Source organism: Sycon ciliatum, chromosome 10 (assembly GCF_964019385.1).
Source record: "Sycon ciliatum chromosome 10, ocSycCili1.1, whole genome shotgun sequence".
NCBI classification, from domain to species: domain Eukaryota; kingdom Metazoa; phylum Porifera; class Calcarea; order Leucosolenida; family Sycettidae; genus Sycon; species Sycon ciliatum.
This window is the reverse complement of record NC_088652.1, coordinates 3,002,749-3,017,883: the sequence shown is the minus strand read 5'-3', so window position 1 is coordinate 3,017,883 and position 15,135 is coordinate 3,002,749. Positions and strand designations below refer to the sequence as shown.

Genomic DNA, 15,135 nt, shown 5'->3' with positions numbered 1-15,135 from the left:
AGGAAGCCAAAGGGACATCGCGTGTGTATATGCTGAAGAGGACAGGGCCGAGAACAGAGCCTTGGGGCACTCCGCAGGTGCAAGCCAGAGCAGGGCTGGTTGAAGGCGAGATGAGGATCTGCTGCTTGCGGCCGGACAAGTAGTCGACGAACCAACTAAGGGCTTTTCCAGAAATTCCAACCGCAAGGAGGTCTTGAATTAACTTGTCGTGGTGCACTTTATCAAAAGCCTTCGACATGTCTAATAGGCACAGCTCTGTGGTCTTGCCACTGTCTCTCGCCGTCAGTCAGCACACAGAGGGCGTCTTCCGTGGAACATTTCTTGCGGAAGGCAAATTGTGTTTCGGGTAATGCCTGGGTCAAGTCCAAATGACGAACTAACTGGTGTTGCACTACCCTCTCCAGCAACTTGGACACTATTGGGAGAAGGGATACAGGTCTATAGTTGGTGGGGACTGATGGGTCACCGGCCTTGTACAGTGGCACGACAGACGCCAATTTAAATGCGGATGGAATGGTTCCAGTCCTCAGCGAGGTGCAGAAGAGCACAGCAAGAGAATATGAAAGCAAGTCAGCACACTGCTGTAGCAGAGAGCCCGGTATGCCGTCACTACCTGTGGCTTTCCGCGCATCCAACTTCTCAAGGAGACGTCGGACGTCAGCAGGAGTCACAGGATCAAGTTCGGTCAAGGAGACGGGTCCAGCGGGACCGTGCGGGGTACAGAGTTGTTCAGGACGGTTGGGATCGGTGACAATGGAGTGGAACGTGTCGGCCACCTCGCTGATGCTACAACTAGGATCTTGGCGACGACGTGAACGCCCAGTGACTGCATTTAGAATGGCCCAAGACTTCCTAGGGTTGGCCACATTTTCTTCGCACTGACGGGAGAAGTACTCGTTTCGCTTGCGCCGATACGCGTTCCGAGCAGTGCTACGTGCTTGTTTAAACTCTGCATACAGTGTGCCGTTTGTCCTATCCTTCCGCCAACGGCTGTGCAGCCGCCGTTTACGCTGTTCGAGCTGGTGCAGCTCTCTGTCAGACCAGGGAGGTATCGCCCTCCGGGAAGGCTTAGAGTTGTGCAGCGGGGCATGCTTGTCCAAAACGTACAGGAACTTAGTGTGCCACTCTTTCCACATGTGATTTACATCATTGTGATCCGAAAAATCATGTAGAGAAGCCTCAAGGATATCTTGCCGAAAAGAGTTAATGTCAACGCCACGTATATTCCTGGTCAGCCGCGACGTCGTGGATGACGCGGGTGGAACGTCAACGGCAAGCTGAATAAAGGCTTCCACAGCGCTGTGGTCACTAATATCAGTGGGCACAACCGTTGCTAGGGACACTAGCGCCGGGTTGGTCAATATGAGATCGATCATCGTGCCTTCAGGGCACTGTGGAGTTTCACGGGTCGGCTGTATGACGATGTTGTGGAGGCCAGAGGTCGGTGAGGTGTTTGTGCTGAGGTACCGGATGGGCTGGGTCCATATTTACATTAAAGTCTCCAACTAGGGTCACGGAAGAAGACTGCACAGCTGCTCGTACAATATCTGCTTCCAAATCTGCCCAGTAAGACACTGGCTCCCCCGGTGGCCAGTACACGCAACCAACCAGGTGTCGACCTGGTTTTCCGTTTATTTCTACCCAGACTGTTTCTGTAGATTCAGAATGCAGATCTGGGCGGGATCGAACTGGGAGATCTTGACGGTAGTAGAAGCAGACTCCGCCACCCAAGCGTTGAGTGCGGTCTTTTCGAATCAGATTGTACCCGTCAATACTGAGCTCTCCGTCTGTAATCTCGGGATCTAGCCATGTCTCTGATAGACCCAAGATGTCGTACTGACGCGTGCGGATGAGGCTGGCAATCTCTGGCAGTTTGTATGTTAAACTACATGCATTGAGCGTGGCTATTTTTATGCCAGACTGAGTCGGCGAAGATGCATGGGGTATAAAAGGTGGTGCATGAGGTTTGAGAGGGAGAGTCATAGTAGGGGCTAAAATGTTGATGCAGGTAGATACAGACAAATTCGGAATAAAGTTAAGCCAATGAGACAAACAATGCAAGGCGCGCAACCTCTAACAACTTACAAGCTGTCCCTTCGCCTGCTCCCGAGCTTTCGCTGTGGCATACTCATCCGAAGCCTTGTGACGAGTTGACGAATGGCTTTGCTCTCCTCACTCTCAGTCACCTGGACTCCCTGCTTTGTAGCCGGAGTAATAACACGCGCTGGGAACGTGTGTTTCCCACGAGCCAGCTTGAAGCCTTGGTCATCGGGTGATGGGTGACCAGCTTTGCCTCTACTCATCGGGAACGCGGGTGTGGATGAAGATGTGGGGGCAGTCGCCTCGGTTCGAGCACTCGTGCAGGGAGTGCGAACTCCCAACGCATTGGCGTACGTCCAAGGTTGTGATGCATCAGGGACATGATCCTGTGCCTCCTTGTTCACACTGCCTTCTTGTTGCTGTTTTGCTGGTGTTGGTAGCGCTGCCACTTCTTGGTTTTCCTGCCCCTGCCCAAGTGGTTCTTGGGGTGGTCCAAGCTCGCTTGTTGACGTTGCTTGGAATACTAGTAGTTCAGTCCAGTGCTTGTCATGATAAATAAATACAGTATACTACAAAAAATCAATCAGTAAAATCCAAAGAAACCGCTAGAAGCAGTATGCGTAGTAGTCTACGGCCAAGATACCAGAAACCGTATCAAACTCAGTTGACGTTGCAGCTCCCGGACTGGGCTTGGTGCCCTGCTGCGAGATCGCCCTGCAATCCCTCGCTATGTGGCCGGGGGTGCTACATTTCCAGCACGTGGGGGTCTGCCCTTTGTGCCAAACTCGCAGTTTGTACCGGCCTACAGTGATGGAGCTGGGGACAGCGATTGTGGGTACCATGGTGTAGTATACGATACCTGTACTGAAGGTGCAGCCCTCAACCGTCATTTTCTCGTTTTTCGCGGGCCCCAAGAGTGTCCCAAAACGACTCAGTGAAGACGCAATGGCCGACAGCCCCATTTCCTCCGGAACTCCAAACACATGCACCGTTTCAGCAGTGCCATCCCCTGGCAACAATTCCAAGGTCTTCCCTTGGGCCGACAGTCCGCGGGAGAGCAACGTGTCACGGGCAGCTGTCGAGGCAAGAGTTACTTTACACGTACCTCTCCTGCCCTGAATATCAATAACTCGGATGTCCGTGCTCCGAACCCCTGCTCCGAGAAGCAGCTTGACGAAGAAGGCATGGTCCTCTGACGCAAGATCCTTACTAAGGTTGATGCAGCAACTCCTGGAGGTACTGCTAGACATACTTGGGACATAAGCTAAGAAAACCGCAGAGAGAGAAAATCTGCATCCGCACTCAAATTTGAAAAAGTTGGGACATCCAACTGCTCAGTGGCCAACACTGAACTTGGTTCCACAATCGATGATCCCGATAAAAGTGGTTCGGCTGAACCAACTGAAGACGAACTAGAAGAAGCACAGTCACTGTTATGTGATGACGTAATGCCGTACAACTTTAGCTCTACTGTGTATGCACGCACGCATATCTTTGAAGGTCTTCTCTATCGTTTACAGATTGAATCTTGTCAGTTTTTCTACTTCGTATATTCTTACCAATAAACTACTTGTCTCTTGTCTACCGAACCTAACATGGCGCAGTGAACTACTAGTAACCTGAGTACGGAATATTTGACAGCCTGTAGTTGTCCGTGAATTCTGTAGCTTTTTATTTTCAAACGATCGATCGTATAGCAGAAGTGTCTTGTAGTTGTAGAATTTGTAGAATTGTCGTGATGGCGGAACCTGGAATTTTCCCAATCAGTGCTGAAATCGTATCCCTGCTCGCCTTGATGCAGCAGCAGATGAAAGCGGCTGAGGCACGCGAGACTCGCCTCACCACACTGGTCGAAAACGCAACGCGCGACAACCAGGCACCACCCAGCACTTCGACATCCTACAGTCAGAAGCCGATTTCTGTCGAGCGACTGGTGTTGCTCAGCACTGCAACCATGGCCGATTTCACGGCATGGGAGGAGGCTTGGAGAGATTATGCTGTGTGCCAGCACCTCGCCAGCCAAAGTCGTGAGACTCGGGTGTCCGCTCTTCGCCAGGCGTTCGATGCCGACATTCGTCGTTTCATGCGCGAAGATGTGATTGTCATCTCCCACAGTGCCGATGCTCCGGAGATCATCATAGCAGTAAAAGCGTACATCCGACGCCAACGGAACCCCCTCCTAGATCGAATTGCGTTTTACAATAGAAAGCAGCAGCGCAATGAGTCATTTGACTCCTTTTTTACTGCAATGAGGGAGCTATTTGCAGAGTGTGATTTCCCTGATATGGAGCTGTGCAGCACGTGTACACCTCAGCTATGCAGTACTTGTCCCCAGAGCCTCCGCAAGGTGACGGACGACATGATGCGAGACCGCATCGTAGTTGGCATAGCCAACGACGACACGCGCCATAAGCTCCTGGCAGCTCCGTCCCTCACCCTGGAAACCGCGGCTAAGATCTGCAGGGCTGAAGAAGCCGCACAGCAGACCGGTGACGGCATGGTACCGGCATCCGTGAATGCCGCAACAAGGTCATCGTATCAACGCAGCAAATCCGCTTTGGTTAGTAAGCCGAAATCTGCTGCAGCTGACAAGCGGGCGAAGTGCTCGCAGTGCGGACGATCCCAGCACACGAAGTCAATGTGTCCTGCCAAGGGCAAAGAGTGCCGTAAGTGCAAGGGCAGGGACCACTTCGCGGCAATGTGCCGCAAGACCATCGCATGCCTCACCATACACGCAGTGCAGGCTGGTGACAAAGTGATGCTGTCAACACGTCTTGACGACAACGACCGGTCGTGCACGTTAGAGTGGTTGCCAGATACTGGCTCGGATGTTGATGCTATTGGTGCTAGTCATCTCCGCAGACTTGGTGGCAGTGTAGCTGATCTGGAACCTGACCCCGACCATGTTGTCTCCGTGAACGGTCAGCCATTGACCAGCTTGGGAACTGTTCCCGCCAGGGTTGTCGCTCGTGATGTCACGCACACCACTCGTCTACATGTGTATGACGAACTCAGTAGCGCATTGCTGTCGCGCTCCTCGCTCAAGGCGTTAGGTTTCTTGCCGCCTAACTGGCCACAGATCGCTTCAGTGACACAAGGGACATCCCGTTCTGCAGAGCACAGCAACCCTACACCAGACCAGCGTATACGTATCCGCCAGGACTTCCTCGACGAGTTCGCTGACGTACTTGCAGAGGACACGCTCCGACCCATGGACGGTCAGCTGATGCACATCCAACTCGCGCCTGACGCCCAGCCGTTCAAGTTGAACAATGCCCGTTGGTTACCTTACGCCTATCGTGACCAGGTGAAACTCCAGCTAGACAAGATGGTCGCAGATGGCATCATCGCACCGGTCTCAGAGCCAACGGAGTGGTGTCACCCCATCGTCATAGCCGAAAAGAAAGGCACTGCAGAAGTCCGGATGACGGTGGATTTCACTAAGCTTAACAAGCAAGTCGCCCGGCCCGCGCATCCCATGCGTGCACCTCGCGATGTTGTTTCTAACCTTGGTAACGCCCAGTATTTTACCAAGCTGGATGCTCGCCACGGCTACTGGCAGGTCCCCTTGGACGAGGAGTTAAGAAGCTTGACCACATTCATCACACAGTGGGGCAGATATCAGTACCTGCGGAACCCACAAGGTCTAATTTCTGCTGGCGACGAATTCAACCAGCGGACCGATGCAGCATTCGCTGGTATTGAGCAATTCTCCAAGGTTGTGGATGACTGCCTGGTCTTCACTTATTCCTTTGAGCAGCACCTGGAACGAACTCGTGAAGTTCTTCAACGCGCTCGTCGATATGGTATCACCCTGTCAGCCAAGAAGTGTGCTTTCGCCGAGACCGAGATCAATTTCTGCGGCTACGTGATAAACAAGTCCGGCTGGAAGACAGACCAGGAAAAGACCCGCGCTATCACCGACTTCGAGATCCCTGCCAATCGCACTGACTTGCGATCATTCATGGGTCTCGTCAACCAGTGCAGTGATTTCAGCTCAACCATCGCCGAACACGCAGCGCCTCTCCGCGGTCTGCTGAAAGCCAAGAATGAGTTTCTCTGGCTACCCGAGCACATAGTCGCTATGGACGCTGTGAAGCAAGCACTTGTTGACCCACCGTTATTGGCCTTCTTCGACCCGTCAGCACAGACACGTCTCGAGTGTGACGCCGCTAGGACCAAGGGTCTCGGATTTGGCCTCTGGCAGTACCAGAATAATTCGTGGCGCCTCATTCAGTGCGGCAGCAGATTCATCACCGACACCGAATCCCGGTACGCAATGATCGAACTGGAGATGTTGGGTGTCGCCTGGGCCATCCGAAAATGCCACACCTATCTTGCTGGCATGTCGTTTCATGTAGTTGTTGACCATCAGCCCCTTGTTCCAATATTGAACACCTACACACTGGACCAGGTCGAGAATCCTCGGCTCCAACGTCTGATGACAAAGGTACAACTCTATCAATTCGACGTCTCGTGGCGCAAGGGCTCTGAGCATGCCTTTGCTGATGCCTTGTCGCGTGCTCCAGTGCAGAACCCGGTTGCCGATGATCTCCTGGGAGAAGCCGACTCGCTATCTGGACAAGCCATCCGTGCATGCCTTCAGCAGGATGACTCCGGATCACCGCTATTTGGTCTCCCGTTCTACGAGCTCCGCGATGCCGCTCAGTCTGACGTTGATTACATGCAGTTAGTCACCTATATTCGTGACGGCTTCCCTTATGCCAGACGTCACATGCCACCTGCTCTCGCTCCGTATTGGAATGGCCGTGAGCACCTCACCCTGGATAACGGCATCGTCCTCCGTGGCTCTCGTCTTGTTGTGCCCAAGTCTCTACAACGCCGTGTACTGACTGACCTGCATTCGTCTCACCAGGGCCTGGAACGTACCAAGCGTCGTGCGCGTCAAGTGGTTTACTGGCCGAGGATGAGTGATGACATCACAGCCCTGATCCTTGCCTGCCCTGTCTATCGTGAGCTCCAACGTTCGCAGCAGAAGGAGCCATTGATGCGCGAGCCACAGCCGACATTTCCATTCGAGTATGCCAGCGCAGATCTCTTCTCCTGTCAAGGCTGGCAGTTCCTGGTATATTCTGACCGTCTGTCCGGCTGGCCGTGTGTAGCTCGAATTGGCCGTACCGCTACCTCCCATGACATCATTTGTCACTTCCGCCGTTGGTTCGCAGATGTTGGCGTACCGCGCAAGATATTCACTGATGGAGGCCCGCAGTTTGCCGCTTCCCGTGTACGTGAGTTCTGTGAGCGTTGGGGTGTGGAACAGTGCTTTTCCACCCCACACTACCCTCAATCCAATGGCCACGCGGAATCAGCAGTGAAAGCAGTGAAACTGCTCATTGAGAAGACGACCCGGAATGGAGATCTGAATGTAGACTCCTTCCAAAGCGGCCTGTTGGAGTGGCGCAATACTCCCCGCCCTAATGGCAGCAGCCCCGCCCAAGTGTTGTTCGGTCAGTCCCTCCAGTCGTTTGTGTTCGCCCACCGTGCCAGCTTTGATCGACACTGGATTGCGTCTGCTGAAGCTGTGGGCTCTGTAGATCCGAAAACACATTATGACAAATCGGCACGCTCTCTCCATTCTCTACGGATTGGCACCCATGTTGATGTTCAGCACCACCAGACTAAGCTGTGGTCCATGCGTGGCGTCATTGTAGCAATTGGCAGTCGGCGCGACTACTTCGTCAAGATGCCCAGTGGCCGTGTCCTCTGGCGTAATCGCCGCTTTCTCCGTCCGTACGTTCCCCCATGTGTTGACTCCGCTAGTCATACCCCTTCCCCAACTTCATCAGTACGTGTACCTACTGACGCCGCTACCCAGCCTGTTCGTCGTAGCACTCGTATTCGCAAGACGCCCGACCGTCTCACCATTACATCTATGTCTGGACAGTCATATGTGTGACAATGTTTGTCTGTAGCATTTGGTCTCATCTTGACATCATGCCTATGTCATTTCATCTCGTCTGTTATGACTTTATTTATTTATTTGTTTATTTTTGTTGAGACAAAATCAGGTTTTATCTCAGAAGGGGCGTGAGAGTATAATTATTATTATGTTACTCTGTTTGTTATTTTGTGTCCGGTTGACACCCATGGAATTTTATCTTCGAAGGGGCGTGTTATGTTATGACGTAATGCCGTACAACTTTAGCTCTACTGTGTATGCACGCACGCATATCTTTGAAGGTCTTCTCTATCGTTTACAGATTGAATCTTGTCAGTTTTTCTACTTCGTATATTCTAACCAATAAACTACTTGTCTCTTGTCTGCCGAACCTAACAGTCACCGGTGGCAGAAGACATCTTTGGAAGAGGAGATGTTGAAACATAGGACAAACAACCTTCCTTCAATTAAAGGTCCAGAGTGAATTATTGTCTGACGAGGTTTATAAGCACACCTTCTTGTAAACCAGACTTCATGTACTTTTCTCACACCCTATTGCAATGGTTTGTAGCTGGGTTTGTCATGTCACGCTAGATAAATAGGGTTACGATACTAGACACCCTTAGCAAAATATACTGTGTTAGGTATAGCCATAAGGGAAAACTATCGAGATTTGGGTTCGTGAATTAGCAAGAGGCACGCTAGTTTTAGTACACTGTTGCCATGAGGACAGCATTAATTTGCGCAGTACAACCATTTATTGCGCCATATACGCGATCCAAGGTGAAATGGGTAGGCTCTACGCAACAGTTGGCCTAAAACGTGCGGTTTGTCACAACGATAAATCGGCCCCCATCACGTTTGTAAGCTTCAGCGTCAACGCTATTTGAGTGATAAAGGTGCGAGTACCGTTAACAAGTAGCGTTACTGTTGTTGCCTAAGGATGTTTATTGACACTGCAACTTCATTATCATTTTGATATTGAGTGATAATCAACAACTGGCTGTAAGGGAAAAGTATTATTGTCTCCGCAGTCTGATGCCCGAAAAAAGGTGATGCCAGAGCATTCTACCATGGTGACGAATCCTCTTTCACTTGCGAATACAATTCCTTTTCCTCCAGAGGATTCCTTATGTGGAATGCCCTCCCTGCTAGCCCTTTCCCAAAGGTGCTCTTTTAATTCGAACTTAGTGCTTTTCGCGTCCCTCAAAATATGCTGAGAAAGTGCTCTTTTTTCAGTGAAAACAGGCCAAAAGTGCTCTTTTTCAGTGAAGCATAGCCATGATACATGTTCAGATATGAACCCAAGTTGAGAAATGAATACGCACTCTTCCATTCATGGGGGCACGAAAGGCAAAACAGGAAGTTAGTTAAAAAAACCACTTTTTACAGCATTGTGTACAAGCTTCACCAACTAACACTTCTTGCCCCCCCCCCCCCCCCCCCCCAAAGCGGCATGCCAAGGCCCATCGAGCACTTGGAAACTGTGATCGCATTCATGAGCAAACAGATTTTAGCACTTTTTCAGTTAAAAAAGTTCAAAAAGGACGACAATCACCAAAAAAAAGCAATAAAGGGCGAAAGAAACGGGCTTTTCCAAAAAGGGCCAAAAAAGGCGAAAAAAAGGGCGAGCACCTTTGGGAAAGGGCTATCCACAGAAACACACTAGCGGAAAAGCATTTAAACGGAGCCATGATGCGCTTTTAGCAGGGCACAGAACTGAAGGTGGCTGGGGTCGGAACGGAGATCAGGCGGGAGCTGGTTCCACAGGACTGCGCCGATGAACTGCATGGTCGCTCGACCCGCACGACCGGTCCAAAGTGCAGACCCAGAAGTCAAGAAAAGGAAACAACACGTGTAACCCAAAAGCAAAAACAATGTGTGATTAACACTATGAACGTGACGTACTTCAATAACACCATCTTGCTCTCTTTCTCGCTTCTGTTTCTTCCTAACTATTTCTTCTGTCAGCCTCAAGTCACAATATAGAAACAATGAAATCAATTAGCAACCAAGGCGCAAAATACAGAAGAAACTATCACTTCCACACCCATCACTTGTTCGTTCTCCCTTTCTGGTGACCCTCAGCTTTTTCGATCCTCTTTGAAGTTGTACATTGGGCCTTTGAGGCAACGAACTTAAATAAGTCAAAAACAAAAACAGACAAAATCACCAGCGCATCGACTTTAGACAAACAGTCTGGTTCGGACACTTGGCTATCACATTTTGTTATTGGTACATGTAGTCGAAATAAGAGTCGAGATAAGAGCACACAACTGTGTTTCAGAGCACTTTTCACACGCTCCCTGCTACCAAACGCGGGGTCTCGCTCTCGGGACTTCATGATACGCAGGGGGCCTCCAAACCATAATGCGGTCACATGCTTTGGTCTTCTCGTCTATCTCCTAGAAGGTACAAAGTAATTGCTAATAATTTGTATACTAGCCTAAGCCCCTCTGTGCGGCCTGCAGATGGCGTGAGGAGCAAACGGAAGGGGGTTGTGGTGAGCGGATCCGCCAGGTGGTTAGCGGCAGCTTCACTCTATTGGTGTTCTTCTGTGGCAAGGGAGCTGGCGGCGAGGGCCCGAATGTGTTGAACCGTTTCGCAACTCGCCTGGCAGCGGCAATTTGAGATTCCTACAGTGTAATTATGGAACGGATCAGCTGTGAGCTTGGCGTCACACAAGTCCGTCAATCCGTCGTACTGTAGGTGGAGGACAGTGAATTTTAGCCAACACACCAGCCATGTGCTGCAGCTTGAGTTGCTGGTGCCAGTTTGACACGAGCCATTTAGCATTTTCTTAAGTGCCTGTCCATGATGTACCAGTTCTGTTAGTCAATTTTGGCTCTGTTGCCGTTCATATTCTGTCTTTATAAAAAAAAATTGTTGTTGTTTCATTTCTCTTCTTCGTCTTCTTTTTTGCTCTAGCGGAATTATTGTTTTGCAATTTTTTTGGGGTCCGCATGATTTTACTCCAACTCGCAAGGTTGATCATTATATCTTTGGTTTATCGTTTTGCATTTACAATGTACATGCTGATGTATTTAGAACACATGCTCACTTCTTGTGCAACAATTGCTGTTATCTCTTGCACGTAAAAGGGTCACGCGAACTATTGGTTTCAGGTTTCTATGTAAACTGTCCAAAATGGAAGGTTGAGATTCACAAAAAAACATTCAAAAGACAACGACAACAGCAACAGCAGCAGCAACAGCAACAGAAACAAAGACAAAAACATAATTATTATCTTTTATTGGCGATGGTGCCAGCGTGAAAATAAAGAATGCGAAACAACAACAACAACAACAACAACAACAACAACAACAACAACAACAACAACAACAACAACAACAACAACAATCTCTTATTGGCGATGGTGCCATCGTAAGAATAAAAAATTCAGCAACAACAACAACAACAACAACAACAACAACAACAACAACAGCAACAACAACAACAACAGCAACAACAAAAACAACAACAACAACAACAACAACAACAACAACAGCAACGACAACAACGAGGCAATTTTAATGGCGCCAAAGAGCGAACACCTCCAACGTGCAGACAACGTGTTCCGACTTGGTAAAGGCCTGCCAATGGCTGCATAATGGAAAAAACCACTTTGACCGGAACGAACTCAATTGGTAAACTCAACAAGGGCAAAACATTAAAGATAATAAAAAAACATTGCTTAAATCAATGGCAAAACTAACACTAAAACACCATCCATAGCAACAACAAAAGACAAAGGCATGATGGACAAATAACTCTGAATGCGTCATCAAAAAATATGATAATACAGTGTACAAGATCAGAAGATCAGAAATCAGACTTTTCTGTGCAAGATTTTGAAAAATAAACAAAATGGCTGTGTTTGTACAAATAGTTGTTCACAATGTCCATAAAATGTGAATTTCTTCACACGTAAGGCCACATATTTCCCATCATTAATAACTGTTTGCATCCTAATCCTCATCAACCCTGCCTTCGTCTAGTCGCTACTGTCGGTGGTGACTCATCAAATGAAGAGTCTACATGGAGTTTTGGCTGGGTTGTTTATGAAATATAAAAATAAAACCTTTGCAGCGGAACAGCCAAAACTGCATTAGCGGTTGCCGAACTTTGCATTTTTGGTTCGATTGATTTTAGTCTAATTTTGGTTCTGTCTACATCTTTCGCAAAACTGTCAATGGCATCCTTGTATCCTTTCATTAGCACTTCCGATGGTGCAGACTGCACATCAACATCCACATAGTCATATCTACTTCTGTCCAGTGATGAACTATCGATTAAGGAAAGTTTCATAACGATAGTGGAATTAGGTGCACACCATTTTTCCAATTGCCGACGCACATCGGCTACTGTATGTGTCGGCATTGCCACTGTCACTGTCAAGTTAGTCGACTCCTCCACGGCTAAGAAAAAGGTTTCACTGCTCCATTCATACGTGTACAGATCAATAAACACTGGAAGTGTGCAACCAAGCTTTAAATTCTTTTGCAGCAACATACTGCCTTGGGAAATTATATGAGATACAATTTGTCTAACCGTAGTGGGACTCAATCGGGAAAAGTCATCCAGTTTGTCGGCTGATGGTAGTTGAAACAGGCGATAGAATACTGATGCAGTTTCAAGAAGACTTCCTGGTTGATTGCAAAGAGATGATCCAGTCCGCATGCCCCATGTCTTCGTGCAGCCGGCGCAACGCCACACATACTTGTCGCCTGTTCTTGCCCTCCTAGAGAGACTTGCAGAACGTTCACAACTGACGCATTGTAAGTTATTCTGAATTACGTTCCTTCTTGCCAAGAAGCGCAGCAATGAACTGTGATCCTTGATTTCCTCGGCTAAATCCGCCCAGGTCCTATCTTCAACAGCTATCTGCTCAGTGGTCATTACTGTACTTGGTTCCACAATCCATGATCCCGTTAGGAGTTGTTCGGCTGCGCCAGCTCCAGACGAACTAGAAGAAGCAGAGTCACCAGTGACAGAAGACATCTTGGACGAGGAGATGTTGAAACAAAGGGCAAACAACTTTTCTTGATTAAAAAGGTCCAGAGTGAATTCTTGTCTGATGAGTTTTATATGCACACTGTATTGTAAAACAGATGTGACGGTACTTTTGTCACATCCTATTGCAATGGTTTGTAGCTGGGTCTGTCATGTCACACTACCCCCCCCCCACTATTATGGTGTTACGATATTAGAAACGCCTAGAAGAAAATGTTATTTTTTAACGGTATTACCGTAAGGGGAAAATATCGAGATTTGGGTTTGACATTTAGCAAGATGCTCCCTAGTTTTAGTACACTGTTGCCGTGAGGACAGCTTTTAATTCACGAGGTACAACCATTTTGCGCCATATACGCGATGCAAGGTGAAATGCGATAATAATAAAAGGACACAATTAAGGCTCATTACGAACATCTTGAAAGTTCTTGTCTTCACAAGTATACTTTCAAGCCTTCTCGTCAGGTGAAAGGCGAAATGAAAGGTGAAATGGGTCCGCTTTCCACAATAGTTGGCCTAAAACGTACCGTTTGTCAGAACGATAAATCAGCATCATGTTTTTACGCTTCTGGTTCAGCGCTATTTCGGTTATAAAGGCGCGAGTACCGTTAACTCTGTAAAAAAATAGGGTTACCGTTGTTAGGGTGTCTATTGACACTGCAATTTCCTTTTGTTATTGAGTTCCACTCAACACCTGGCTTTTGGGGCAAAGTTTTATTGTCTGCGCAGTCTAATGCCCGAAAAAGGTGATGCTAGAGCATTATACTATGATGACGAAACCTCTTTAACTTGCGAAAAAAACACAATTTGCAATAATAGTAGGAGCAGAGCACAACTAAAGTACTGAAAACTATTTCATGTTAGGAAGAAAGTGATTACTATTTTGTATATTGGAACAGGAACCCTACCCAAATATTGAATTGGATTGGTTTATTTAACGTCGAATAACAAACAGGCAGTGTTGCCTTATTACATGAGATCGACTAAAGTTACAGGCACACAAACGTAAGGAAAGGATTAAAAAGAAAGAAAAGAAAATAGAAAAAGAGTAGGATTTAAGACAGCCGCTAGCTAGCAGAGGAAAGGTTGCATAATTATTTGATCAGTGATCAACGTAAGTCGGTGAATTTTTCAGGTGTGGTAAGAGAGCGGTCCGGAATTGACCTGGTTTCTTCAGTGATCGTATAGATGCAGGCAACTTATTCCAGAGAGCGGGACATTGATATAAAGGGCTGCGTGTGGCAGCGGCAGATATGATCCTCGGGAAAAGAAGCAGGGGAACATCAGTTCTGTGCTCCTCGTTCGACGGGTGTGTGGCAGAGGTGTGACGAGGTCATGAAGAAGCACACTACAGTTATTATAAATTACACGAAAGGTTAGCAGGAGGAGTTTGCGGCAATACATTGATTGCAGGGGTTGAATGCTGAGGCGTTCAAAAAGAGGGGCAGTTGCAGACAGGAAGGGAGCAGAGCAGACAACACGCACAGCTCGCGTGAGAAGTTTCTCAAGACGATCACGTTGTGCAGAGGAAAGGGAAGAGGAAAAGCTGTTGCATGCGTATTGGAATGTGGGTAAAATTATACATCTCAAGTAGGCTGAGCGGCATGGCATTGGGAGGCACTGCCTGTGGCGGAAGAGAATGGCAATCTTTGAGGACACTGTCTTGGCTATATGGTCAACCATTGTGTTCCATTTCAGGTCGTCATCGATGTGCAAGCCCAGGTACTTGGCGCTTGTCACTTGCTGGAGGAGTGTAGCTGCACAATGCACATTCAATGTCTTGTCGTCATGACGATTGGCAGGAATAAACAATATTTGTGTTTTTCGACTATTCAGGATTAGGTTGCGCTCACCAAGCCAGTTGCTGAGATGGGTGATGGCTGAAGACAGGTTGTGCGACAGCACTACCTTGTCCTTCCTGCTATCGTGTAGCATGATGTCGTCCGCGAATTGGGTTACCTGGACGGCAAACTGATCCACTTCACTGGCCACATCCCTGACATAATACACACACAATAGTGGTCCCGGTACAGACCCTTGGGGGACCCCACTTGAGCATGTGAAAGATGAGCTGCTATCGCCGCTGATGACGACTTGTTGTTGACGATTTTAGAGGTAGTCGCTTAACCAGTTCAGGGCTGGGCCGGAGATTCCAAGCTGGAATAGGTCTTCGACAAGTGTCT

At 48.4% G+C, this 15,135-nt stretch overlaps 1 protein-coding gene across 1 annotated transcript; it reads left to right on the top strand.

Moving 5' to 3' along the window:
- Positions 1–3,778: 3,778 nt before the first annotated feature.
- On the top strand, positions 3,779–7,957 carry LOC135826241 (uncharacterized protein K02A2.6-like). The gene has a single exon (XM_065338870.1). The coding sequence runs from the start codon at positions 3,779–3,781 to the stop codon at positions 7,955–7,957; it is 4,179 nt and encodes a 1,392-aa protein (XP_065194942.1).
- The last annotated feature ends 7,178 nt before the right edge of the window (positions 7,958–15,135 follow it).